The sequence below is a fragment of the Trichomonas vaginalis genome, chromosome III (assembly GCF_026262505.1).
Source record: "Trichomonas vaginalis G3 chromosome III, whole genome shotgun sequence".
NCBI lineage: Eukaryota > Parabasalia > Trichomonadida > Trichomonadidae > Trichomonas > Trichomonas vaginalis.
Window position 1 is genome coordinate 22,519,947 of NC_067205.1, and position 26,295 is coordinate 22,546,241.

Below are 26,295 nucleotides of genomic sequence, written 5' to 3' on the forward strand. Positions count from 1 at the left end.
TATTTTGAATTTGTCTGATTCTTCTTTTATTTGTGAATTAAACGATTGAATTATTCCATTCTGAATATTAGTGTCAAATTTGTAGAATAAATTAAACGAAAAGTTATTGAGAAATGAGGAATTTATAAATTCGTCTAGAATTCTTTGATCATTGCATAAAAATCCAATGAATTCGAATTCATTATCGGTTTGAATATAACTTGATGGTAAATTATTAAAAAATTGAAGATATGAAAACTGATTGCATATATGAAATAAGACCTCAGCAGTTTGATCTTCTTTAATCTCCCAGATTGCATCCATAAATTGATTAAATTCTTCTTTAGAGAATGGTTGGGAAAGAATTTTCACAATAAATGGAAGAATATTATCCATATTTTAAAAAAGTGACAGAATTGCTAAATTTAGATTTTCTCATATATCAGTTTAATTTCTAAAATAATATCGTAAATGCCTAAAATTTTATTCCACTCCTTCAAAATATATGAATTGTTTCCTTAAATTATGAGATTTGCATCCTTCTTAGATAAATTTCAATTTTGACATTGTGAATAATCACCAAAATTTTTAAAAAATTTCAAAAATGAGCTTAATATCATTAATTTTTCAAGACAAATTCGGTTTTCTCTAATTTTTTTGGAGTTTTTCGAAAACAATTTTCATTTTTCTCGTCAAATAAAGGAAATAGAACAAAATTAAATAATGAAACAAAGATCATATATTATGTTCTTTTATTATCAACTAAGGAATTGAAGTATAACATCCAATTATAATTAAATTTCAGAAAAAGTAAAGAAATCTGAAAAAAATAGTAATGAAAAAACTCCTCTTAATAGTGCAGATCACTATTATATAACTTATAAAATTTTGACAATCATATGCCTCCTCGTACTTTTCATTTTTCTCAGCCTCAGATCGATGAATTGAATGGAGCAGCTATCATATATCAAAAAGATGCTACGAATAAGCATGAATTTCTGAATCAATTTTTAAATTTACACTTTCCAAATTATTCAAAAAATTTAAGAAAGCACGTATGGAATTATTTAAAGCGTGCTTGCACAATTCAACTCAGAGATTGCGATAAAAACGTTTACACACAATATTATATTAGTCCTCCCTATAAATTTCACAAAATTGATTCATCCGGCACCGAACATTCATATTCAATCGTTTACAAATGCGAAGGAAGCTGCAATTACAAAATAAAAGTGACACTGTACCCAAATCAAATTCCAAAAATCGAACCTCTCAGTGGTGAGCATTCATGCACACCAAAAGGTACAGTTTTTAGAGATATTGAAGAAGAAACAAAAATTAGGGATCTAATGCAAATTACACGTGAACACCATTCAATACAACCGTTAACTTCAGAAGCGCAAATATTATCATATTTACTTTCTGAGGCAACAAAACTTGAAAGGCCTCCAAAAATACCAGAAAATTTACCACGCACATTATACAAAGAGTTTTATCCACATAATTTGGTTATTCCAGATTTTGTGGAACAAATTCTTTCAATTACCAAACAAAATTCCGAAAATTTTCTAAAATACATCGCGTTTTACCCAGAACCAATAATAATTTTCGGTTATGATCGTTCTGTCTCAATTTGTCACTCAGCAACAAAATTATTCTTGGACGGTACCTTTAAAATCGTCCCAAGACAGTTCGATGACAAGGGTCAACTCCTTACATTAATGGTGCTTGACCAAACAACGAATGAATACATTCCTGTTGTCCACATTCTTATGAAATCTCGGACAGCAGAAGCGTATACAACCGCATTTTCCGCATTAATTTCAATAATTGGGTTCAACAATTTCAAAACTGTTTACGTAGATTTTGAAATCGCACTTTACAAATCCATTAAATTATTTTGTCCAAACGCAAAGGTTACTGGCTGCTTATTTCATTATCGCCAAGCATTAATTCGCAAAATAAAAGAATTATACCCGAAACAAGAGATACCAAAAGAGATTTTTACACTTTACCAAATTTATTCCTCATTACCTTTCGTCGAAAAAGACTCATTTTATCAAATACTTAAATTAATCGATGAGTCATCCTCAGAAATTGCAAAGCCGTTCGTAAATTACTATAAAAAAGTATGGAAGAAAGATTATGAGTTCATTAACCAATTAGATTCAGAGGATGATATCTACACAAATAATGCTCTTGAATCCTTCCATTCTTTGCTTTCGAAAGAATTAGAAAATGCCCATCCTAGCCTCGAAATAATGATTGCAATCTTAATGAAAGTCGATAAACACTTGTTGGATAAACAATTACTCAGTACAAAACCAGCAAAACATCCTGTCAATTATACAAAGTCCACAGCAAATATTAAAAAAGCAATTACAAATTATTTATCCGAAACAAATCGAAATTCCAAGAAAAATCAAATCAAACTTAAAGAATTTCAACAGTCAAATCAAGTAAACGAGAATTCAATCGACTTTACACCAGAAACAGGTGAGTTTTCTCAAAATGATGAGAAGATTCTCAATGAAATCCCAAATGATCAGAATAAAGTGGTTAATCAAGTGATCAAATCAATGGCAAATCCATCAAATTACAAATTCAATAAAACATTACTCACCGAGAATTTATTCTCAATCGAACAAAAGGGAATCACGAAAATTAACCGAACCAAATTTCCAAAACAAAGAAGTAATCGTTGTCTTACAAGAAAAAAGAACATACAAAAGCCTAATGGTGATCTTGGTGAAAAATTTTCGAAAATTACTCGCAAAACAAGCAAAATTGAGAAGGCTCATTCAAATTCAGACCACAGCAGTTCAAATTCAGAAGTTACAGATGAACCTCTCTCAGATGATTCTGATGATGATTTCGAGGTAAAGGCTAAAGGTAAAAAGAGTCCATATCCTATTCCAGAATTATCAGATGGATCTTTTGAGACACCAATAAGTTCAAAATCCGAGACTTTTGAAAATAAAAAAATTTCAAATGCTCCAAACGAGAAAAGTACTACAGACAAATCTGAATCAGACAATGACGAGGAACCTATATCGTCTGAAAGCGACGTTTACAAAGAAGTTGAAGAAGTTCAAAATTTCAAAGAAATTTCCAACCCTGCTATGTCCAAAAAGAATAATGTAATTAATATACCTATCTTGGGTACGGAGGCACTGCGTTCCACCTTACCCAAGATAACGGTTTGACACTTTACGAAACCGGTAACGTATATTTTACAACACAATCATAACACCAACTTAACCTTAAATATTTACAAAACCGTCTGACACATAAACGACTTCACTAACGAATTCACTAACGAATTCACTACCGTCCTCACTAAATAAAAAATAACCTTATTTTTATTTTTTTAAAATTTTTTATTTCATTACAAAGAAATGTCCGACTACATTTACTATGACTCTTTCCCAGAACGTTTCCGTGAACTATTCAAAACTCAAGTAAAACTGAGAAACATGCATTTTAACAAAGACAGACCCATTGATGATGAAAGAAACCCTGAATATATTACAATCCCTTATGACGCAAAGTTCATTGCATACATTCCTTATGGTCGCAGAGGAACGAAAACTATTTCAACAAAGAACAAAAATTATTTCTGGAGCGATGAAGAAACTTGCCTTATCTACATAAATGCATACTTAAATAAAGCTACATATTGTACAAAAGAAGGTTGGACTGGATTTGAGCTCTACATATACGACGACGATGGAAACAGACGTTGTGTATACCCATACGATAATATGTACCATTGTTTTCATCAAGCATTAAACGAATACATAGTCAGTAAGGGTCTCATTCCTGTTGAGTAGATATGCTTTATTTTTGTTCTGTCATTTATAAAAAAATAAACTTAAAAATAAATGATATCACCACCCTCACACGTATGAAAACATAGCACAAAAATAAATTTAGGGTAGATGGGTAGATCTAACCCGATTTCTAACCTCATTTCTATCCTGTTGAATTCATTGCTTTATAACTCTCTTCCTTGGTTTCTTTTTAGTTGCTTTCTTAACATCTGTCTCCAACTTGACTGTCTTTCTTCTTCGGCCGTAATGATACCAGTTACTTCCACCAGTCAATGGGTCAAATGGTCTTTCGTAAGGGTTTCCATACATTCCATAAGGACCATACGGAAGAACTACTGGTGGAGAAGAAACATTTTCTTTAGTTCCATCGACTCTATTTAAATGCATTGTTTCACCTTTCATCTGGTCATTAAAGTCTTTTGCGTGTTTTGCAAACTCATCGTCCTTTCCTAAAGCATTTTCTGACTCAGTCGCAACCAAATTGGATGCTTTATTTATGAGCCCTATTTTATTTAATCTTAACTTCTTTGCAACCCAGCCTCCAATCTTTCCTTTATTTGCATCTAATGTCTTCGAAACCCTTCCTCCACTCATTTTATTTACTGCGTCATAGGCTCCAAGTGCTTTTGCTCCAAATGCTAATGCTTTTGTTCCCATTGCGCCTAAAGCTGCCCAAGCTACCATTTACACCATATTAAAATCATCTCTCTTCAACATTATCTCATAAAAGTTCTCGTTACTGGAGAAAGTCAATGAAACATAAACGTTCTCACGGGCTTCGCCCTCACCGCTTTGCGGTCTATCTAACTTATTTCTTATATCATCTATACGCTTCAAAATGTCTGAACAATTGCTAACATCTTCTACAACAGTTATTTCATCATGAATGACCTTCAAAAACAAACTCATTTAATATGCTATTAAAATCATCTCAATAATGAGTCCATCCTTTCCGTCTTTGGGTAGCACAACATCTTTCATTGAAGAAGGTTCGACAAGTCTTATGTTAAACTTACTGACAAAGTTTGTTATACTATAATGCTTCGGTGGCGAATACATATAGTTTGAAAGACATAATATAGATTCTTCAGCAAATTCACTTATACTGGATTTTATAACAATGTTCTCACGAGACCAAATACCACCAATTGACAATCTTGTAAGCAATCCTGCTGAACCTTCAACTATAAACGTCGATGGTAACATTCCACGAAGGTCATCTATTGACATCGTTGAGTCACTGTATTTAAATATTTTCTTAAAGCAATCGTCATTATCTAACCATGCAATAGCTTTGAAGTTTTCATTCGAATATACATCTGCTTCATTAAATGTAAATCCTGACTTCTTTGCAGAGACGACTTTAAAATCTATTGTGTTTGTTTCAAAATTATATGCTATGCTAACTTCTGAAGGTAATGGATGTCCTTCCGCAGTCAGTTGTTCTCTCACTACTGTTTGAAGTTTTGTGTTAAAAACTTTCATGTCATCTCCTGTATCTAAGTTCACATACACAGCAACAGGAAAACTATCTTGCTTCTTTGTTTCATCATTATACCTCAAAACATTAAAGTTCTTCAATAATATTGTTCTTCCTGCTGGAATACTTCGAACCTGTCTGATTTCAATAGCTTTCTCACCTCCTACATACTCTACCCAGTGCCTTGGATATTCATAAGTATACTGACTTTCTTGAATTTTGGTAGGTTTCATCATAACATGTTCATAGTATATCTTTATACTCTTGTCAGTTAGACTCGGTGCTATGTTCTGAATATTTCTGACTTGCATTTTTAATAAGATTAAAATGAAGCATTTAATACATGATGTAGATGAAGACATGAATGAAACTACAGACAAACTTAACTCTTCTCTTATTCTTCCTTTCAGCAAAGATTATGAATTCTGTTCAAATGGTGTGTATTTCTAGTTAGTATGACTAAGTCGTGTACTGAGGCACTGCGCGCCTCCGTACACCACTTAGCGGTCTTGACACTTTACGAAACCAGTAACGTATATTTTACAACACAACCATAACACCAACTTAACCTTAAATATTTACAAAACCGTCTGACACATAAACGACTTCACTAACGAATTCACTAACGAATTCACTACCGTCCTCACTAAATAAAAAATAACCTTATTTTTATTTTTTTAAATTTTTTATTTCATTACAAAGAAATGTCCGACTACATTTACTATGACTCTTTCCCAGAACGTTTCCGTGAACTATTCAAAACTCAAGTAAAACTGAGAAACATGCATTTTAACAAAGACAGACCCATTGATGATGAAAGAAACCCTGAATATATTACAATCCCTTATGACGCAAAGTTCATTGCATACATTCCTTATGGTCGCAGAGGAACGAAAACTATTTCAACAAAGAACAAAAATTATTTCTGGAGCGATGAAGAAACTTGCCTTATCTACATAAATGCATACTTAAATAAAGCTACATATTGTACAAAAGAAGGTTGGACTGGATTTGAGCTCTACATATACGACGACGATGGAAACAGACGTTGTGTATACCCATACGATAATATGTACCATTGTTTTCATCAAGCATTAAACGAATACATAGTCAGTAAGGGTCTCATTCCTGCTGAGTAGAAATGTTATATTTTTGTTCCCACATTTATTTAAAAATAAATGATATCACCACTCCCACACGTATGAAAACATCCATTTAAATTTAGGGTAGAAGGTTAGATCTAACCTCATTTCTACCCTGTTGAATTCATTGCTTTATAACTCTCTTCCTTGGTTTCTTTTTAGTTGCTTTCTTCACATCTGTCTCCAACTTGACTATCTTTCTTCTTCGGCCGTAATGATACCAGTTACTTCCACCAGTCAATGGGTCAAATGGTCTTTCGTAAGGGTTTCCATACATTCCATAAGGACCATACGGAAGAACTACTGGTGGAGAAGAAACATTTTCTTTAGTTCCATCGACTCTATTTAAATGCATTGTTTCACCTTTCATCTGGTCATTAAAGTCTTTTGCGTGTTTTGCAAACTCATCGTCCTTTCCTAAAGCATTTTCTGACTCAGTCGCAACCAAATTGGATGCTTTATTTATGAGCCCTATTTTATTTAATCTTAACTTCTTTGCAACCCAGCCTCCAATCTTTCCTTTATTTGCATCTAATGTCTTCGAAACCCTTCCTCCACTCATTTTATTTACTGCGTCATAGGCTCCAAGTGCTTTTGCTCCAAATGCTAATGCTTTTGTTCCCATTGCGCCTAAAGCTGCCCAAGCTACCATTTACACCATATTAAAATCATCTCTCTTCAACATTATCTCATAAAAGTTCTCGTTACTGGAGAAAGTCAATGAAACATAAACGTTCTCACGGGCTTCGCCCTCACCGCTTTGCGGTCTATCTAACTTATTTCTTATATCATCTATACGCTTCAAAATGTCTGAACAATTGCTAACATCTTCTACAACAGTTATTTCATCATGAATGACCTTCAAAAACAAACTCATTTAATATGCTATTAAAATCATCTCAATAATGAGTCCATCCTTTCCGTCTTTGGGTAGCACAACATCTTTCATTGAAGAAGGTTCGACAAGTCTTATGTTAAACTTACTGACAAAGTTTGTTATACTATAATGCTTCGGTGGCGAATACATATAGTTTGAAAGACATAATATAGATTCTTCAGCAAATTCACTTATACTGGATTTTATAACAATGTTCTCACGAGACCAAATACCACCAATTGACAATCTTGTAAGCAATCCTGCTGAACCTTCAACTATAAACGTCGATGGTAACATTCCACGAAGGTCATCTATTGACATCGTTGAGTCACTGTATTTAAATATTTTCTTAAAGCAATCGTCATTATCTAACCATGCAATAGCTTTGAAGTTTTCATTCGAATATACATCTGCTTCATTAAATGTAAATCCTGACTTCTTTGCAGAGACGACTTTAAAATCTATTGTGTTTGTTTCAAAATTATATGCTATGCTAACTTCTGAAGGTAATGGATGTCCTTCCGCAGTCAGTTGTTCTCTCACTACTGTTTGAAGTTTTGTGTTAAAAACTTTCATGTCATCTCCTGTATCTAAGTTCACATACACAGCAACAGGAAAACTATCTTGCTTCTTTGTTTCATCATTATACCTCAAAACATTAAAGTTCTTCAATAATATTGTTCTTCCTGCTGGAATACTTCGAACCTGTCTGATTTCAATAGCTTTCTCACCTCCTACATACTCTACCCAGTGCCTTGGATATTCATAAGTATACTGACTTTCTTGAATTTTGGTTGGTTTCATCATAACGTGTTCATAGTATATCTTTATACTCTTGTCAGTTAGACTCGGTGCTATGTTCTGAATATTTCTGACTTGCATTTTTAATGGAAATAAAATGAAGCATTTAATACATGACGTAGATGAAAACATGAATGAAACTACAGACAAACTTAACTCTTCTCTTATTCTTCCTTTCAGCAAAGATTATGAATTCTGTTCAAATGGCGTTTATTTCTATTGTGGAAAGATGGGGTCAGGAAAGACATTCAACCTCATTCGTCATATACTCATAACAGAACGTTTAGGAAATGACTCATATTATGACCAAATCATTATATCAGCAACTTCAGACTCTATGGACTCAACAGCGAAAACATTTATGTCAAAAGTTCAAGCCTCTGTCGTTAAAGTTCCAGATAGCGAACTCATTGAATTTCTTCAACGTTACATTCGACGTAAGAGGAAATATTATGCCATCGTTGAATTTATACAGTCAGGAATGCAAAAGACTTCTGAGGAGATGGAAAGAATTATTGACAAACACCACTTACGTCAATACTCAGGAGTTTACGATATGAAACGACTTACAAACTACATTCTGTCAAAACTTTCAAAATACCCCTTCAAAAAATATCCATCAAACACTCTGCTTGTTTGTGACGACTTCGCCGGAAAAGGTTTAGTGTCAAAGCCTGACTCACCATTAGCTAACATCATTACTAAAGTCAGACATTACCATTTAACTGTAGCAATACTTATGCAAACATGGCGTTTCCTTGCTTTAAACATAAAACGTCTCATAACTGACTTCGTTATCTTTCAAGGTTTCTCACGCTATGATATTGAACTCATTTGGAAACAGTCAGGTATAACATTACCTTTTGAAGAAATTTGGGAAGCATATAAGTCTCTCATCTCTCCTCGTTCATACCTTGAGATTCATATCATGACTAATACCATTAAAGTCAAAAATATTCCATGGGAACGACCAACATTGTTTTAAAGCTTAACCTTCAATTGACTGATGGTAAACAAATTCCATGCATCTCTGTCGCCATTTCTGTTAATATTTTTGCTGTCATTCATATCATCCACTTCTCCATCCGTTAGCTTTTGAGGATATGCGTTAGAATAGCTGTTCTTAAATGAAGGCTTTTCACCTTGAGAGCATAAACTCTATAACTTTCTGCATACTTTATGTTTGAACCTCCTGAGCCATCATTGACATAAATTTTTATAGGCTTCCACCCTTTGTTCATGTTCCTGCTTCTTCCCTTAGCTCTTTTGTTCAGTAGTTCTACATCTTTATACACAGCACCTGTCTCAGTGAATTCAACAATATTTTCATTCGTTAGCTTTACATTCAAACCCTTGTCGAGTATATTGTTCATTTCATACATATAAAAGGTTTTTATTCTATATGAAATGAGAAGCAAATCCATCTTAGCTGGTGCCGTTAATGTTCCAATTGAACCAACATCAAATGTTGACTCACGAACGACAAACAATATTGTCATAAAGAACTATAGTTCAGAGTGTTTGAAAGAACCAGAACCAGAGCTGAAATCCGTGAATTTAAACACAGCTTCAAACGCTAACGCTACATCAGATGTTAAGTTAGAGTATCCACCACTGGACCAAATTCTTTCAAGAGAAGCCAACGACAACCCTTACACAAATGTTCAAACAAATCCTTCAGATAACGTAGACCATTACCTTCTTCAGTTATACCAAACAATTTTACTCAAAGACGATAAGAAGCTTTTGACAAATCTTATAAGTAAGAACCAAATAATTCTAACAAAGGAGGACCTTGAAAATGTTATCTCACGAATAACAGGGAAACAATGTGTCATTGACTATCTCGACCCTGAAATCGAATGCTGTGGTCAAACGCCACCATTCATGAAAATAGGTAACATCCGCATCATTGAAACACCAGGAACTACAGGAGTTGAGTTTAAGTATAAATATTCGAACGAGTATACAAAACTTTCAACAGAATATAAACTTTGCTTGAAATATGTTTTAGTAAATTAAAGCAATTTGTAATATCTATCCAAAACTTCTTCAACAGTATCGAACTCATCTTCATAATGCAAACCTAATCTTATTGACTTGGTGCAGTTTTCACTAACACAATATTTTTCTGTTCTCTTGACTGACATAACTAACTCATTTGTTTCATCAAACAGCAACAACCAAAGTTCATGACCTAATACATAACATTCATACTTTATATTTTTAGCTCTGAGTTCTCTTGTAAGCTGTTGCATTTAATATTTTCTAAAAAGTCAACTTCAACAGTCATTCGCACTGGTGCCTTCAGTTCTACAGGCTCTCCTTGAAAGTCAACAAGTCTGAATTGCATGTCTTTCAAATTATGAGGACTAATGCGAACCCATTTACCTAAATGAGTTGCTATGACAGGAACATTTGGAATGAACATTGAATTTACTGCATAACAGAAAGACTTATATTCTACTGAACCTTTACTATTAACTCCTGAAATACCTGTGACATTAGCTATTTTTGACTCAATGTACAAACAATTGCCATAACATACGTATGGAACAGATTTCATCTCAATCGTTTTGTCAACACTTTTCAAAGGAAATGTCATATGGTATGCTCCTAAAAGAAGTTGAACTCTATGACTCATTCTTGGTATCTTGAACTCTTTCTTGCTACTGAACTTCAATGTTCCCTCAGAAGAGAGTTCGACATCTATGTTGTCAATAGTTTCTTCATTTATGAGAGTATTTATGACTCCAGCAATTTTATCTATTCTATACCCAGTTCTGTTAGGAAATGTTATAACACTTCTTTTGTCATCTATTTCAATCTCTATGAAATCTGTTTCATCTGTTATGACAAAAGTTGCGATAGTATTGAAGTCAACAACTCTGAAAGCAAGTGCTTCATTCTGTAGACCTAAGTTTGTTTGTAGCTTTACTGTCCCGTATTCGTTTGGGTCTGTACTTTGCAAATAGAACAACATTTTATTCTCATTAAAATATGACTATTGCTGCATATGCGTATGAAACAAATGAAGCAAGAAGAGCACATGAACTAGTAAACGAAAACTCAACATTAACCATTGAAGGCAATGATTTAGTCATTGACGATGGAAAAACTAAAAAAGTCATTGATTTCGATACTTTTAACACTTATGACCCATTCATTACAATAAGTAAAGTTCCTATCATAAATGATGGAACGGTGCAATATATAAATTCTACAGTAGATGCCTCATTAGTGAAAGTATTAAATGTTCTCATTGAATTGTTAAAGAGCTTTCGATTTGACGACAACATTAAATGCCTAAAGAATTTAGTCATGAATGAGAAACAAATTCTTGGCGTTGCTGGTAGCAGTAATGATGTACACCTTATGACATTAGAATATTATAACGAACATAAAGATGAACTGAAAGGAGAGAAGGGTGACACCGGACCTCAAGGACCACAAGGAATACAAGGAATACAAGGAATACAAGGAATACAAGGACCTCAAGGCGAGAACGGTTTGGATGGTGTAGATGGAAAGGATGGAAAAACTGCTAAATCATGGATATGGAACCTTATAAATACTGGTTTAACAGCTGCTTCATATGGAGTTCTTCAATACCAAATCGGAAAGATATGGGCGGTACTTGGTGAAGAAGCTTTAGATGACGTTAAAAATGCTTTGAACTTCATTTCAAATGGTTCGGATACTATTAAAACTTTATCTGGTTGGATGCAAGAAACAAGGAGTCAAATAGATACTGTAAGACGTATAGCAAACAATGCACGTACGGGATTGGATACTTACGAGAAGCACAAAATACACTAAAGGAAGCAAATGATATTCTTGGCTCAGTATCAGACATGCATGAAGATTGGCTTAAAGGTATTGACAAATCTTTAAAAAATCACAGTCAGTCTATTGCTGACTACAAGAAAAGTATAGATTTTTTACATAGTGCTATGGACGTACATGATGGAAGCATAAGGAACTTACTTAATGCTAACAATAACTTACCAGGAACTATTAAAGCATTTATAAAGTCCTTTGTAAAACCCGGTGCTCTAACATTTAGGTCTTTGAGAGCAAGAGCATTGAAGTCAAGAGATGCAGAAACTCCAACAGAACCTACAGAAGGAACTGAAACAACAGAAACTCCAAAAGAACCACCAAAACCAACAGCTAATGAAATATTGTTCGAATATTTTCCAAGGTACTCTGTTCTCATTGCATACATTCAAGAAATACTTAAGAAAGCAGACTTGACTTTAGGAGATGATGAAAGTTCTGTATATCTTTCGTTCCAGTTTCAAATAGCAGAACTTTTGAGACAGATATGCTTAATGTATGACAACATCTCTGATTTCACAAGATATGATGACGACCATGACCCCGAACACGGTGAAGAAGAAGTTTTACAAACATCCATTAAGACAGGAAAGGTTTTAACACAAAGTCTCATTATTGACACCAAAGATGGTGAAGTGGATGTTCTTCAAGAGCTGAAGAAAAATACTTCTTCGGGAGGTGGTGGTAGGCATGAACTTGAAATAAATGAGATAGAAGAGAAATTAGCCGAAAAAGCAGATAAAGAACATAAACACAATATCTCCGATATAAATGAACTTCAAGCTACATTAAATAGTAAAGCCGACAAAAATCATACACATAAATCCTTCACTACTGTTAGAGCAGACGATTTAATATTGAACTTTGACCTTGGTTCAAGTGCACCTTTAGAGAATCCGAGTACAAGCGTAAAAGATACTCTTAACAATTTAGATAAGAGTTGCAGGAATATTGAAAGTCATGCCAGAAACTTTGAAGCACATGAACTACCAACAATGTTAGATAAGAAAGCAGACAAGAACCATACACATGAATCCTTCACTACTGTTAGAGCAGACGACATAATATTGAACTTTGACCTTGGTTCAAGTGCACCATTAGAAAATCCAAGTACAAGCGTAAAAGATACTCTTAACAATTTAGATAAGAGTTGCAGGAATATCGAAGATCATGCCAGAAACTTTGAAGCATATGAACTACCAACAATGTTAGATAAGAAAGCAGATAAAACAGAGCTTCAAACATTAAAGACAGAAATACTTCAAACATTATATCCTATAGGTTCTATTTATACGTCAATGAATTCAACAAATCCAGAAACAGTTTTAGGTTTTGGTACTTGGGAACAGATTGTAGACAAATTCTTATACTGTGCTAACTCTTCAAAGCAAACAGGAGGCTCAAAGAAAATTAAAGAAGCAAACTTACCTGCGCACACTCATACAGGAACTACAAACTTTTCTGGCGACCATAGCCACTCATTAAGAGACCATCCATTATACAACTCAGAATATAAAGCTGGCAATGACGTTTTATCTCCATCTTATAACAATGCAGCAAAAAAGACTTTTCGACCAACTGAACCAGGAGGAAATCATGTCCATACTTTCACAACAAATCCAACAGGCTCGGGTGCAGATTATATGCCACCATTTGTGACTATATTCGCATGGTATAGAGTTCAATGAACGCGCTTGAGCCTAGAATGAAATCTTTAACTTTACATAAATGAGCTTGAAAGAAGTATTCGAACAACATCCATGGAGGTCATTTAAAAAATTCAATGAAGCTGCAAAGAGTTGGGGATTTACTAACAGAGCTGAAGTGAAAAGGTTCTTTGACAAAAATGTTGTACATCAAACAAAAATAAACCCTTACGACTACTTTTTACCAATTTACTCCAACGCTCCTGACGCATACCAATTTGACACTCTCATTCAAAGCAGAAAAGGAGGACATAAACCATTCCTCATCTTCATAAATGTTAACACTCGCAAAGCTTTTGCGTATATAATGAGAAATAAAGGAACTCGTGAAGTGTTAAGAGTTTTACAAAAGTTTGTAGCAGAACATAACCCAAGTACTTTAACATCAGACCAAGACGGTGCATACCTCAGCAATGAAATCACAGATTTTCTCATTAAGCATAACATAACTCACTACACTACTGAAGACCATAACCATAACATACTCGGCATCATAAACCGCTTCATAAGAACGCTCAGAGATTTAAACCAAGAGCGAGACTTTATCGAAGAAACAATGAAACATTTTCGCGAAGTATATAATTCCTCAACACATTCTACAACAGGACATACACCAAATTCAATGACACAACAACAAGAAGAAAAGTATATACAAAAGAAACGAAGTCAAACACAAAATATCAGAAATTCAACACAATTTACCCTCATTCCTGGTACAAAAGTTCGTGTAGTTCTTGACGACAAACCGTTGACAAAGAAACGTTTAAGGTTAAGTAGAAACTATTATCTCGTAGACTCTACGCAAGGTAATGGATATCTTATAAAAGCTGCCGACGACTCTATTGCGTTTTACCCTCGTCACAAATTAGTCGAAAGTAGTAATGGCAAACTTGCTGAAACCATTGACGAAGCAAAGCGAGGAGTGGTTATTGAAATACTTGGCTACAACATAAACGATGACACTTATAAAGTAAGATATGAAGGAGGCGTTGAAGATGTTATACCATCTAAGAACTTGAGAGAGTCAAAGCCAACACATCTGGGACCATTAGAGCGGGAGTACTGGAAAGACAAAAATAAGCCAGAAAGAATAAGAAAATTCTTCTAAACTTTTTCATTAGATGTAAATCAGACATGAACGAGAACAGTCATGATATCATTAATGGTACCATTTATTTTAACATAAATTTACACCAAAAATATATTTTAGGTGAAGAGGTTAGATCTAACCTGTTTTCTAACCTCATTTCTACCCTCTTGAATTTGTCAAGACTTCTTCGTAAATGTTTTGTCAAGACTTCTTCGTAAATGTTTTGTCAAGACTTCTTCGTAAATGTTTTCTCACCTGTTTTCTACCCTCTTGAATTTTCATGACTTCTTCGTAAATGTTTTGTCAAGACTTCTTCGTAATGAGTGTAAAGGACCCAAAAATATATTTTAGGGTAGATGGTTAGATCTAACCTGTCTTCTACCCTCTTTTCTAACCTCTTGAATTTTCATGACTTCTTCGTAAATGTTTTGTCAAGACTTCTTCGTAATGAGTGTAAAGGACCCAAAAATATAATTTAGGGTAGATGGTTAGATCTAACCTGTCTTCTACCCTCTTTTCTAACCTCTTGAATTTTCATGAATTTTCCCGAAATAAAAAATAAAGTTAGTTTTATTTTTTTTATTTTTTTATTTTGTATAAAAAAATAAAAATGTCAACAATCGGCACAACAACAATTCAAACAACAGCACCAAACTCTTTAGTCATGAATCCAACATCTATGTTAGTAGAAATGAAAAGCTTCATTCCTTCTTCATATACTTTTGAAACAAAAATCCAGAAGATAAAGCAAGAACTTTTAACAAGTAATTTAGACTGTAGTGCGAAAGATGAAACAAATGAACAGTATCTTTATGAAATGGAGGACATTATTGACCATTTGCCTAAACTACCTGAAATTCAGCAACAAAAACTAACCATTCCTGAATTCGATGAAATAGAAGTCAAAGCAACTGACTCAGTAGAAATAAAGAAGTTCATACGAAAGGTAAACTATGAATTCCTTGGTTTTCATTGCAACCATAAGGTTATGGACAAAGATTGCGACATGGTATATAAGAACATCTCTGACATATATAAATCTAAAGAATTTAAGACCTACGACAACTTTGTTTCGTTAGTTGCTGAATGTGTATGGCAGATAAGAGATAAAGATAGAAGAGGTAAGGTATGGAACAAACAAATAAGACCCGCTATGTTTGAGATGAAGAGAGCAATTGACGCTTTAGTTGTTTTAGCTGGTTTTATTTCAATGTATAACGCAAAAATGAACCCGCAATGTTCAAAATGTAAAGCAGCAATGAGGAAATATAACTACTCCGTCAAAGAGATAGAACGTATGAGAAACGACTATGCAGACTTAAAGAAAGAAGCAGAAAAACCAGCAGAAGATAAAATGGACATGTTAGCATTTCTGAACAAAAACTATCCAACAGCAGAAGATTTCCTTCTATCTGACGTCAAGAAGAAATATAAAGAAACCTTCGGTATCGTTAAAACATTCGATGTACTAAAAGAAGAAATAGAAGCTACGAAACTGTTTAAAGTCTCACGAATTCATAACGTTTACCATGTAAAACGCTTATAAAATAACTGGGGTAGAAAAGAGGGTAGAAATGAGGTTAGATCTAACCATCTACCCTAAAATATATTTTTGCTGAATTCAGCAACAAAAATCGTGAATTTCCTTAAGACAGAAAAAATAAAGTTAGTTTTATTTTTATTTATTTTTTTATTTTGTATGTAAAGACATATATGTCAGTCGAAGCAAAAACATTCACTAACAAATCTAATGGCGAAACATTCACAAAAGGCACTTATAACGGTATTGAAGTCTTACGTAGAGACAAGGATGGTTATATAAATGCAACAAATATGTGTCAGCAGTTTAGGAAAGACTTTAGAAAGTTGTTGGAAAATAAGTCCTGGGAAGAGTATTATAAGGCATTTTGTGAAGAATATAGCAACCGTCTGAATTCCGGCGGTTGCTTTTTATACAAAATTCATGCAGGAATTCCTGATGAAATCAAACAGGTTAGAGGAACGTATGTAGACCCAAGACTTATAAACTATATAGCAATGTGGGCTTCTCCAAAATATTGCATAGCAGTTGGAAAAATTATGGACTCCATAGACAAGAAAGTTCATGAGAAGTTAGATGAAGAAGAACTCGAAGATACAGTAGAGAATGCTAAACCTTTGTTCGAACAAGAAGTTGGAAAAATGTGCGAAAAACAATTAGAACATGAACGTGAGATATGTTATGGTTATAGAGATTCTCCATACGAACTAGACCAATGGGAACAAGAAGATTTAAAGAGAGAATTTAGAGAATATGAACTCGCTAAGATAGCATTAGAAGCTGCAGAAAAGAAGTTAAAAGTTTGGGGTCGTTTTGTACAAAAATATTGTGAGTAAATGAACTCATTATTTTTGCTGAATTCAGCACAAAATTCTGAGTAAAATGACATATGGCACGTGTCAAACCGTTGAGTTTTCACACATTTTAAAAATTGCTGCGGAAAGTTCGTCAAAAAAGTGAAGGTTCCCGACGGTTTCAAACCGCCATACTTTACATGAAGATAGTTTACAATGTCAACTAAATATCATGTACGATAGAAACGGTTATGTAAAGTTTACATTTTGTAAAGTTTTGTCCTGATTCAAGACAAGTCTTGTATTTTTTCAAGACAAATCTTGTCCTGATTCAAGACAAGTCTTGCACTTTTTCAGGAAATCCTATCGTCCAACTTTACAAATGTCACTTTTCAACATGATTGCATTTTGGTCGGGGAACAACTTTCTCTCAATTTTGCCACTTTTTCTATCGTCGTGTTTTGTCAGAAAATATCCAAAATCTTTATAGCCTCGTATCTCCTTCAATTCTTGACGGTTTGACATGTCTGACACACCATTCAATTCAGAATTATGTGCTGAATCTTATGACCTTCATTTGTTCGTGACTTCTTTTCACATATGTAACCATGAATTTTTAACATTTCTTTAACACAGAAAAATAACGCTAATTTTATTTTTATTTATTTTTTTATTTTGTATGTAAAGACAGATATGTCAACAACAGAGAACACAACAACTGCTATCGTTCATGAAGCCATAAATGAAGAATACGAATACATACAGTATAACAAACAATTGAGACTCATTCGTTCAGTCAAAGATGACATGTACCAAATGCAAAGTATAATGAATGCTCTTCTTTCTACAAAGCAAGCATATCATTGGTTTGAAAACCAACAGGCAAAAGAACTTTTAGAAGAATTTCCTCATATGATTGCTTCCCTCGGAAAACCGAGGGAAGAGATTCCGTACGAAAATCGCAAGAATTTGGCACCTGGTTTGAAAGGTTATTATGTTCATAGACTTCTTGTAAATGCTGTAGCAATGTGGGCTTCACCTCGTTATGCTTGTTATATTTTCATGATGTTAGATGAACTATATAAAGCAGAACGTGGAGAGATGGAAAAGAAACTTCAAGCAAAAGATGAAGTCATTGAATCCAAAGACAAAAGCATACAGAAAAGAATACCACGTTCAGTACCAAAAGGAAAGGAAAAGAGTTATAAGTATATGATTTACGCTGAAGAGTTGGAGAAAGAAGAAGATAGAGATATGGTTATGTTGCATTTAGTCAGAAGAAACAACAAAAGCTTTTACGACCTTGCTAAGATTTACAAATCTGACAGAAACTGGTTCTATCGTGAAAACTTACCGATTTCAATGACACCGAATGAGCAAATAAAGGAAATTGTCAAAAATACTCTTCCTCAAACACACTATGATATGAAAGGTTGTACAATACTTACCTTCAAAGAAGACTTACCGCTACTGAAGGAAAAGATAACAGAATATTTCGACAACTTCAAAGAGGAAGAATAAAAAAAAATCTAAGCTAATTTTATTTTTTTATAAAATTTTATCTCATATGAAAGAACATGAATTTAGAATATTCGGAACTCATGACAGAAGAAGAGAACGAACAACATGTAAAAGATTATGCAAAATTTCTGAAGACATACAAAGCATTTAAACAATATCTAAATGCTTCTAAAGATTATGCAAAATTTCTGAAGGTATATAAAGCTTATGAAAAAGCGTATGAAAAGTTTATACATTGGGGAATTGTTGTAAAATATCGATATGAAGACTAACCAAAAATATATTTTTGCTTAAATAGCTTCAGGGTCTATTTCTTCAACCATTTCACTTCTTCGTCAATGTCAATAGAAGCTTCTTCAACCTTTGGTAAGAATTTCTGTATAACATCTTTGTTCGTTATTGTCTTCAGAGATGAAGGATAATATTTCACATTTGTTTCACCCTTCTTATATTCTTTCTGTTCGGAAAGATTTAAAGCAATACTGAAGAAGTCAATGTTAGAGTTCTTTATAACAGTATAGTGTGTATCTTTGACATTGACGAAGAAACTCTTTTGTTTCAAAACTACTGCTAACTCTTGTGAAGTATAACGTTTGCGGTCAATGACGATAGCTAATGGTCTGACATACTGACCAAACTTAGATTCTTTCACAAACTTCTTGTTAAAGATAACATTAACGTTTGAAGCACCATTGAACTCATTCTTGATGGCAGTAGCGAGAGCATTGTATGAAAAGAACTTGCAATCTTGCATGTGTTTCATTAAAATAAAAATATTAAATTATTTTGAAAAATAACTTAAAAAAAATCTAATCTAATTTTTTCAAAAAATATTTTTTTATTTCCTACTAAAGATGTATCGGAAGTTGTCTAAGTTAGAACACTCGGAAATAAAACAACTTCTTACAGAAGCTAACATAGATGTTGCAAACATTACGCAACAAACAAAAAAGCACTCGCTGACATCCTCAATGACTATAATGGTGCAATAAGTTATGATAGAATTCATGAGTTCATAAAGCCGCAACGCGGCGAGGACGAAGTTCCATGCAAGAGCATTTCCTTTAAATGACGTTGCTATTGACTTATATCATAGACGTTCAATACCTCATGAAGTAAGGCGTGAGATGTTTGACATAACAAATGCGAACGTTGGTGAAACAAGAAGAAGAGACGACACACTGAAACAACAGAGAAGAGAGATGTTTAAAAGTGCTATAGAACAAGTTCGCAAAGCTAACGATGTCATTCGTTCCATTGACGACAAACCAAAAGAAGGTGAGAGATGGTTAAAGAAAGATGAAGAGAATAGGAAGAGGAATGTGAAGTCAGGCAATAGACTCATTGACTTTAACATCGAAGCTTTAGATGAACCAAACAGAGACTACTTACACAAACATTTCGGTAAGGTTTTCATGAGACTCTTAGAGAAGATTAAAATAAACTCCCAACAAAGATGGATGGTATGTTATAAACTTGGTGGAAAGTATGAATGTTCTACGTTAAACCTCAATAATATTGGAACATTACTACATCAGCTCTTGAAGGAGAACTTTATATCAGAGATAGAAGCAAATGCTGCAGGTATTGTTGAAATGCACTATGACTTCTTCTTGACAAACATAAAGAATCTTACCGAAATAAAGATGTATGATTTAACAGAATATGAAGGCTTAACGATGTCAGATGTTAAGAAAGGAAAGCCACAGAAGCGACCATATAGAGATGAAAGCACACTGACAAATGACCAGAAAGCCATTTTGGAAGCTCTTAAGCAAACAGGAAACCCAGCACTTATAGAAAGCTTTTGGAAAGATAATGGTGAAAAGAAGTTTTATAAGAAGAGAAGCGGTCAGTTCTGGAAGTATCTTTGCACATTACCTATAAATCTTGAGCGCTACCAAATCTTCAATGAACTGAACAAAAGAACTGCAACACTTATGACAGAAGACAATTGTTTCGTTTATGCTTGCATTCAGGCTGGAGTAGATGAGAGACTATTGACCACATGAGAGAAGTCATTCGTGTTAGAGACTTTCCTCAAAGTAAAGTACAAGAAATTTCTGACGCAACAAGTATAGCATTTAATGTTACCATTGGTTATTTCAATGACTCAAGACATAATGAAATAAAGAGATATATACCAAAAGAATGTGAAACTGCTCGAACTATTGACTTACTTCTTGTTGAAGACCACTACATGCTAAACGAAAGATTACCAATGACAACATATTTCATTCGCAACTATATAGAAATCTTGAAGGAGTGTGGTGGAATGAACATTGAGAAACAAATGAAGATTTATACAAAGAGAGATGGTAAATACATTGTTCGCATGGATAGAACAACACCGTTATGGGATGTTATGAAAACATTGTGGGAGTGCAAATATTTCGAACCTATTTCTTATGGAGAACTTTTCACATATACGACTGACTTATATAAACAGAACCTTGCACCATTTAAAGATTTGACATATGCTCCAAAGTATTGTGTACAACTGAAGAAGAAAGCAGAGTCAAAAGAAGTAAATAAAGCTAAATGTAAGTTCATTCCTGAGCACGTTTTCTTTGCTGACTTTGAGTGCAGTACCGATGGCTTTCATAAAGCTTTTAACATATGTTACGACAGTGAAGATGGTTCAGTGAGTGAAAGCATTTGGGGTCAGAACTGTGCAACAGAATTTTTGGAACGACTTCCTGACAAGAGTTTAATATATTTCCATAACCTCAGTTATGATATAAACTTCATCTTAAGACACATGACAGAAGTGAAAGGAACTCCCATCATTAAAGGTTCACGAACAATGCAAATAACTGGCTTATATAAAGGAAGGGCAATTATTATAAAAGACTCTTACAGTGTTATAAATAAGAAAGCTTAAACTATTTCCTGCTATGTTTAACTTACAAACAGGACCGAAAGAAGTATTTCCATATAACTACTACAGCAGTACTTTGTTAGCAAATGACAACAGAACTGGTGTCATTTCTGAAGCATGTAAGTTTATCCGGGATGCAGATACATTCATGAAAAACATAGATTCCATCAAAGGTTGCAGAATAGATGAGAACCACTTCGACTTAGAAAAATATAGCACGTTTTATTGCAAACAAGATGTAAGAATTTTAAGAGAAGGTTTTGTTAAGTTCCGCAATGACTTATTGAAAGAATTTGATTTAAACGTTTATGACTACGTTAGTATTTGTTCTATTGCTAACAAATTGTTTGAGAACAGAGTGTACTTCCCGAATGGAAATCTTTATGACCTCTCAAATAAACCAAGAGAATTTATTTCACGCTGTATTCAAGGTGGAAGATGTATGTTGTCAGATAACATGAAACAAAAGAGCGAAAAGAAACTCATTGCTGACTTCGACGCTGTTTCATTATATCCATCCGCTATAGCAAGATTGTATACTTTAGAAGGAATTCCAAAGGTTATGAAGGATGAATGCTAAGCACAGAGTATCTCATGAGACATTTATTCGATGACGACCAAAAGGAACCCATTGGTGAAAAGTTTATGTCGGCTTCTTTGTTCTCATTAAGATAACAGAGATTGGAATACATAGACACTTTCCTTTAATAGTTTGTGACCCTGAACTAAATCCAGAACTTAACGTTCCCAGAAGTTCAAACACTTGCTGTTTAATGTATGTTGACCATATAACATTACAAGACCTCATAAAATATCAAGGTGTCAAATGTGAAGTGTTGCAAGGATACTATTACGATGGAAACAGAGATATTAGAATAAGAGATGAAGTAAAGAAGTTGTTTGAGTTAAGGTTAAAGTATAAGAAAGAAGGAAATCCTTTGCAAGAAAATATAAAGCTCATTCTGAACAGTATTTATGGCAAAACTATTCTATCTCCTATTGAGTCAAAAATAACCATAGTAATGACAAAGATGCTATAAGATATGCCATCAGAAACTACAACCATATAGTGAAGTTCGAAGGTTTGGATGGTTCAGATAAAACTATTTTCAAGCTAACGAAAAGCATTTGCAGACACTTTAACTTCTGTCCACTTGGTGTTAACATTCTATCTATGTCGAAGAGAATAATGTGTGAAGTATTCTGTACTGCTGAGATAGGTTGATATACCTATAGCGATACGACAGTATGCATCTCTACAATGAAGATACCCTCGCTGAAGAGTTTGAGAAACGTTATGGAAGAGTTCTCATTGGTAAAAACCTTGGTCAATTTCATAGCGACTTGCAGAAATAAAGAAAACAAAGTTTAGCATACAAGTCAATATTTTGTGGAAAGAAGACTTACATAGACTTACTCACGAATGATTTAAATGAAGTTGCATTTCACTGCAGAATGAAAGGCGTGAAGCAAGATGTTATTGCTTTAACCGCTAATGAAATGTTTCCTGACTCTGTTCAGTGTTTCTATGATGAAGATAAAGGTTTAATGGTTCCGCAAGGAACATAAAGACTCTGAGTTCAGTGTTATGAAGTTATATAAAGCACTTTATGACGGTCAAGAGATTGGATTTGACTTATGTAAGTCTTCTAGTCCTTGCTTTGCTGAAAAGTTTAACTTCTCAATAACGACTAAAACAAGCTTTATTCGTAAGTTGAAGTTCTGAGGTCATTTATTTTTGTCAGCAATGAGGTCATTCATGATAAAAATAAGGCCCATGTGGTCATTTACAATACTGCGATGGTAGAGTTTAAGAGTTGTGCTTCAATGTAGAGACAGTCCTTATGGTCTGGAGGTAAGAACACTGGCAGTTATGGTCATGAGTGAGAACATGTCTATCCAAAACTCACGATTGAAGCCAGTTAATTTATAGTATTTAGGTTAGGAAGTGGTGAAGTTCTTGTATGACCAATGAACTCATTTTCAACTCCCTTACTTAAGTTTGAATATAAATAGCTTGCTTTCTATCCCAAATGCCAGGTGTTACAATCTTTGAAAATTCATTTTTCCTCGGAAGCATTGCATCATAATTGAAAACATTCTTGAAAGTCTTCATTGGGTTCAGAGATTTGAAACCTTATACGTATATGGATTTTCTTTCTCTTTAGCTACTTCATTGAATGGTGAATATATAACAAACTGACAGTCATGAGTTCCATCTTCATTTTCATTAAATTCATAATGAAAGTCTATAAGTTGTGGCGACTACCTTGTTCTTCAGTTGTGCAAGAAACTCACGTAAAGGCTGTAAAGTTTGTACTTCAATGTTGAACTTTTTCTCGAACATCTCATTAAATGAAATCATACATTGCAACAATGTTGTATCGTCTTTAAAGTATTTGTATATGTGAATGTTTGGGCGCTTAAAGACTGTTCGTCATTTTCTATCTCGACTTGAAGTATAAAGTCAACCTTTCTGAAAGCACGTGTTATATACATATTTTGTTATTGCCAATGTACTTCTCTTCATTTATGTTCACAATCCAGTCTGTTGGAAACTTAAACGTTACTCTGTTCCCCTTTATTTTGACGTCAGGGTTTTCACTACTGAACGCAACAGATAAAGGTATTTGTCTATACATTTAATTCGGATAAAAATAAACCATTTACTCTTTCTTTGCTTCAGCTTCTTTAGCTTTGTTCTTCTTTGCTTGCTTCTTCTCTAGCTTTCTTCGCCAGCAAACGTGGGTTCTTTTGTCTTCCAGCAGCTAATGCAGCAAGTTGTTTTTCACTAAGTTTTCTCGTTGGTCTCTCTGGCTTTTGTTCTTGTTTTTGTTCCTTCAGTTCGGATAAAATTTGCTCGCGAATTTCTTTCTTCAATGCTTCAACATCTATGACCCCTTGGTCTTGTCCATATGACTTGTCTGAGTCATTTGACTGCAGATAAAAAACAAAATTAAAACTTTAACCGATGTAAAATGAGTTTGTCAAAATCAGAGCGAGAGTCTATTATATTAAATGACGCAGAGGAATACAACATCCTTTCTATTACGTAAGTCAGAGTAAAGATGGTAAAATATACGTAAGAAAAAGAAAGGTTCCATTAGCGAATGCAGAGAGCGACAACATTAAGGTGCATGGCAAGGGCGAAGCCCATATAAACACTTCTGTTCAAACTGAGCCACCAAAAGAACCAGAAGAAAAGAAGCCAGAGGTACTTTCAATAAAACCAACGAAAGCTTATTGCAAAGTTTGTGAATTTCATTGAAAAACAAACCGTCAGTCAAGAACCCTGACCCACCAGTGAAAGAAGTTGAGACAAAAGAGAATGTACAGTTCATTGAAAATGTCAAGAAACAACTTTCCACCACGAATGCCAAGAAGAAGAGTGAGAATAATGAAGTAAATAGATATTTTATCCGAAGTAAATACATGCAGAACGAACAGTTAAACGAATTTACTCCAGCAGAGCATATTCATCAGATTCGCCTCATATTTCGATATCATAGACAATGCAGTTCAAATTTGACACTAATAGAAAATATTCTGACGCAAAGATTCCATCACAACCTGGAACTGCTAAAGATAACACATGGGTAACATTCAATCTCTCACCTCCTGGTGAAAATATGTTGGACCTTTACAATACATCATTACGTATAAAATGGAAGGTCAATTTATTGTAGATAAAGAAATTGGTTCAGGTTCCAATAAAACAAACCCACCAGGATTTTTGGATTGGTTTCGATGACGCTTTCTATGCAGTTGCTGATATCAAATCCTTGCAAATGGTCGTATCTATATTCTCAAGACAACGCAAGAGAAGAAGCATATATAACTTCAAACTCACAAACTACCGAACAAATAAAGAAAGTAGATGTTTCTCAAAGACTCGACATGAAGATGTATGGAGTCATTCGGAACATGCAGAACAGGACAAATTGTTAGTGGTCCAATTACAGCAGGAAATCATTTGATTTTAAGCTTCGTTTAAGAATTCCTGTTAGAAGATTCCTTCCATTAGAAGCTATTCGATTTATTCCAGCTTTTTGCAGGAACATTCAGCTTAAAGTAAAAGTTCAGTAGCGACGCCTTACAATGCACATCTATATCTGTAAATGATATCATTGCTTTCAATCCAACTCTTAAAGTTGCATTTGCTTCAGATTCAAACCACCGACAAATAAATTTGTTCCATGGAATGAACCATTCACTATGATAACGAAGGCAGTAGAAGCTAGTGGAACAGTTACTATTACAACTTGTAACCCAGCAACTATTTCGAACAAAGATGGATTTTAATGAATGTTTCATTCATCCAAAGTCATTCTCTTTAGACCCTAACATTTATACAGAACTTGTAGAACATTATACAAACGAGGCTTTATGTTTTCCTGTTAAAGTTATGGATTGGATTCCTATGGACGGTTCATTCTCAAAGAATACAGATAGTTCAGTGCAAACATTTACAGCAGCTTATACGCCTATTAATGTTAAAGTATTTGGGCACTATTTAGAAAGAAAGACAACTATTATGTTAATTTGAGAACCCTAAGTTTAAATATCTTCAGCTTTCCATGGGAGCTTATGGAAATATGCCTGCAGAACCTGAAAAATCATATGGACCTGTATTTTATGAAATGGTTGCGAACGCTTGCAATACAAACAATGATATGATTGGGATTTAATGAAGATGTTATGAGGGTCATTGGTGGATGATGGTAGTGTGGAACATAAATGGGATAGCTATGACAACACACATTTCTTTATGTGGTTTTCCAACAGAAGTGGACTTTTGCTTCCAGCAAGGG

The 26,295-nt window shown here is 34.0% G+C and overlaps 14 protein-coding genes and 2 pseudogenes across 16 annotated transcripts, besides 3 other annotated features; 11 read left to right on the forward strand and 5 right to left on the reverse strand.

Annotated features, from left to right (window-relative positions):
* Positions 1 to 3,121: part of a mobile genetic element that runs on past the window's edge.
* Positions 1,638 to 2,442, forward strand: TVAGG3_0745360 (MULE transposase domain-containing protein; the record flags this gene model as incomplete). Its single annotated transcript, XM_051244995.1, has 1 exon — positions 1,638 to 2,442. A coding segment is annotated over one exon (805 nt), but the record flags the coding sequence as incomplete, so codon positions are not given.
* Positions 3,122 to 3,132: 11 nt separating the features above from the next.
* Positions 3,133 to 26,295: part of a mobile genetic element that runs on past the window's edge.
* TVAGG3_0745380 (uncharacterized protein) lies at positions 4,790 to 5,603 on the reverse strand (the record flags this gene model as incomplete). Its single annotated transcript, XM_051244996.1, has 1 exon — positions 4,790 to 5,603. A coding segment is annotated over one exon (814 nt), but the record flags the coding sequence as incomplete, so codon positions are not given.
* Positions 5,741 to 26,295: part of a mobile genetic element that runs on past the window's edge.
* On the forward strand, positions 5,997 to 6,431 carry TVAGG3_0745400 (uncharacterized protein; the record flags this gene model as incomplete). The annotated part of the gene is made up of 1 exon (XM_051244997.1): positions 5,997 to 6,431. One exon carries the CDS (start codon positions 5,997 to 5,999, stop codon positions 6,429 to 6,431), a length of 435 nt encoding a protein of 144 aa, XP_051091584.1.
* TVAGG3_0745410 (protein of unknown function, DUF4107 family) lies at positions 6,559 to 7,086 on the reverse strand (the record flags this gene model as incomplete). The annotated part of the gene is made up of 1 exon (XM_051244998.1): positions 6,559 to 7,086. One exon carries the CDS (start codon positions 7,084 to 7,086, stop codon positions 6,559 to 6,561), a length of 528 nt encoding a protein of 175 aa, XP_051091585.1.
* On the reverse strand, positions 7,312 to 8,118 carry TVAGG3_0745420 (uncharacterized protein; the record flags this gene model as incomplete). The annotated part of the gene is made up of 1 exon (XM_051244999.1): positions 7,312 to 8,118. The coding sequence occupies one exon, from the start codon at positions 8,116 to 8,118 to the stop codon at positions 7,312 to 7,314; it is 807 nt and encodes a 268-aa protein (XP_051091586.1).
* On the forward strand, positions 8,210 to 9,046 carry TVAGG3_0745430 (protein of unknown function, DUF4106 family; the record flags this gene model as incomplete). Its single annotated transcript, XM_051245000.1, has 1 exon — positions 8,210 to 9,046. A coding segment is annotated over one exon (837 nt), but the record flags the coding sequence as incomplete, so codon positions are not given.
* On the forward strand, positions 9,520 to 10,114 carry TVAGG3_0745440 (uncharacterized protein; the record flags this gene model as incomplete). The annotated part of the gene is made up of 1 exon (XM_051245001.1): positions 9,520 to 10,114. A coding segment is annotated over one exon (595 nt), but the record flags the coding sequence as incomplete, so codon positions are not given.
* Positions 10,331 to 11,095, reverse strand: TVAGG3_0745450 (uncharacterized protein; the record flags this gene model as incomplete). Its single annotated transcript, XM_051245002.1, has 1 exon — positions 10,331 to 11,095. One exon carries the CDS (start codon positions 11,093 to 11,095, stop codon positions 10,331 to 10,333), a length of 765 nt encoding a protein of 254 aa, XP_051091589.1.
* TVAGG3_0745460 lies at positions 11,113 to 12,145 on the forward strand (annotated as a pseudogene). Its single transcript has one exon. A coding segment is annotated over exon 1 (1,033 nt).
* On the forward strand, positions 12,447 to 13,640 carry TVAGG3_0745470 (keratin-associated protein family; the record flags this gene model as incomplete). Its single annotated transcript, XM_051245003.1, has 1 exon — positions 12,447 to 13,640. The coding sequence occupies one exon, from the start codon at positions 12,447 to 12,449 to the stop codon at positions 13,638 to 13,640; it is 1,194 nt and encodes a 397-aa protein (XP_051091590.1).
* TVAGG3_0745480 (integrase core domain containing protein family) lies at positions 14,215 to 14,766 on the forward strand (the record flags this gene model as incomplete). The annotated part of the gene is made up of 1 exon (XM_051245004.1): positions 14,215 to 14,766. One exon carries the CDS (start codon positions 14,215 to 14,217, stop codon positions 14,764 to 14,766), a length of 552 nt encoding a protein of 183 aa, XP_051091591.1.
* Positions 15,566 to 16,294, forward strand: TVAGG3_0745490 (organellar and viral DNA polymerase type B; the record flags this gene model as incomplete). The annotated part of the gene is made up of 1 exon (XM_001293075.1): positions 15,566 to 16,294. One exon carries the CDS (start codon positions 15,566 to 15,568, stop codon positions 16,292 to 16,294), a length of 729 nt encoding a protein of 242 aa, XP_001293076.1.
* On the forward strand, positions 16,462 to 17,124 carry TVAGG3_0745500 (uncharacterized protein; the record flags this gene model as incomplete). Its single annotated transcript, XM_051245005.1, has 1 exon — positions 16,462 to 17,124. One exon carries the CDS (start codon positions 16,462 to 16,464, stop codon positions 17,122 to 17,124), a length of 663 nt encoding a protein of 220 aa, XP_051091592.1.
* On the forward strand, positions 17,776 to 18,416 carry TVAGG3_0745510 (KilA, N-terminal/APSES-type HTH, DNA-binding family; the record flags this gene model as incomplete). Its single annotated transcript, XM_051245006.1, has 1 exon — positions 17,776 to 18,416. A coding segment is annotated over one exon (641 nt), but the record flags the coding sequence as incomplete, so codon positions are not given.
* TVAGG3_0745520 (uncharacterized protein) lies at positions 19,050 to 19,366 on the reverse strand (the record flags this gene model as incomplete). The annotated part of the gene is made up of 1 exon (XM_051245007.1): positions 19,050 to 19,366. A coding segment is annotated over one exon (317 nt), but the record flags the coding sequence as incomplete, so codon positions are not given.
* On the forward strand, positions 21,365 to 22,154 carry TVAGG3_0745530 (annotated as a pseudogene). Its single transcript has one exon. A coding segment is annotated over exon 1 (790 nt).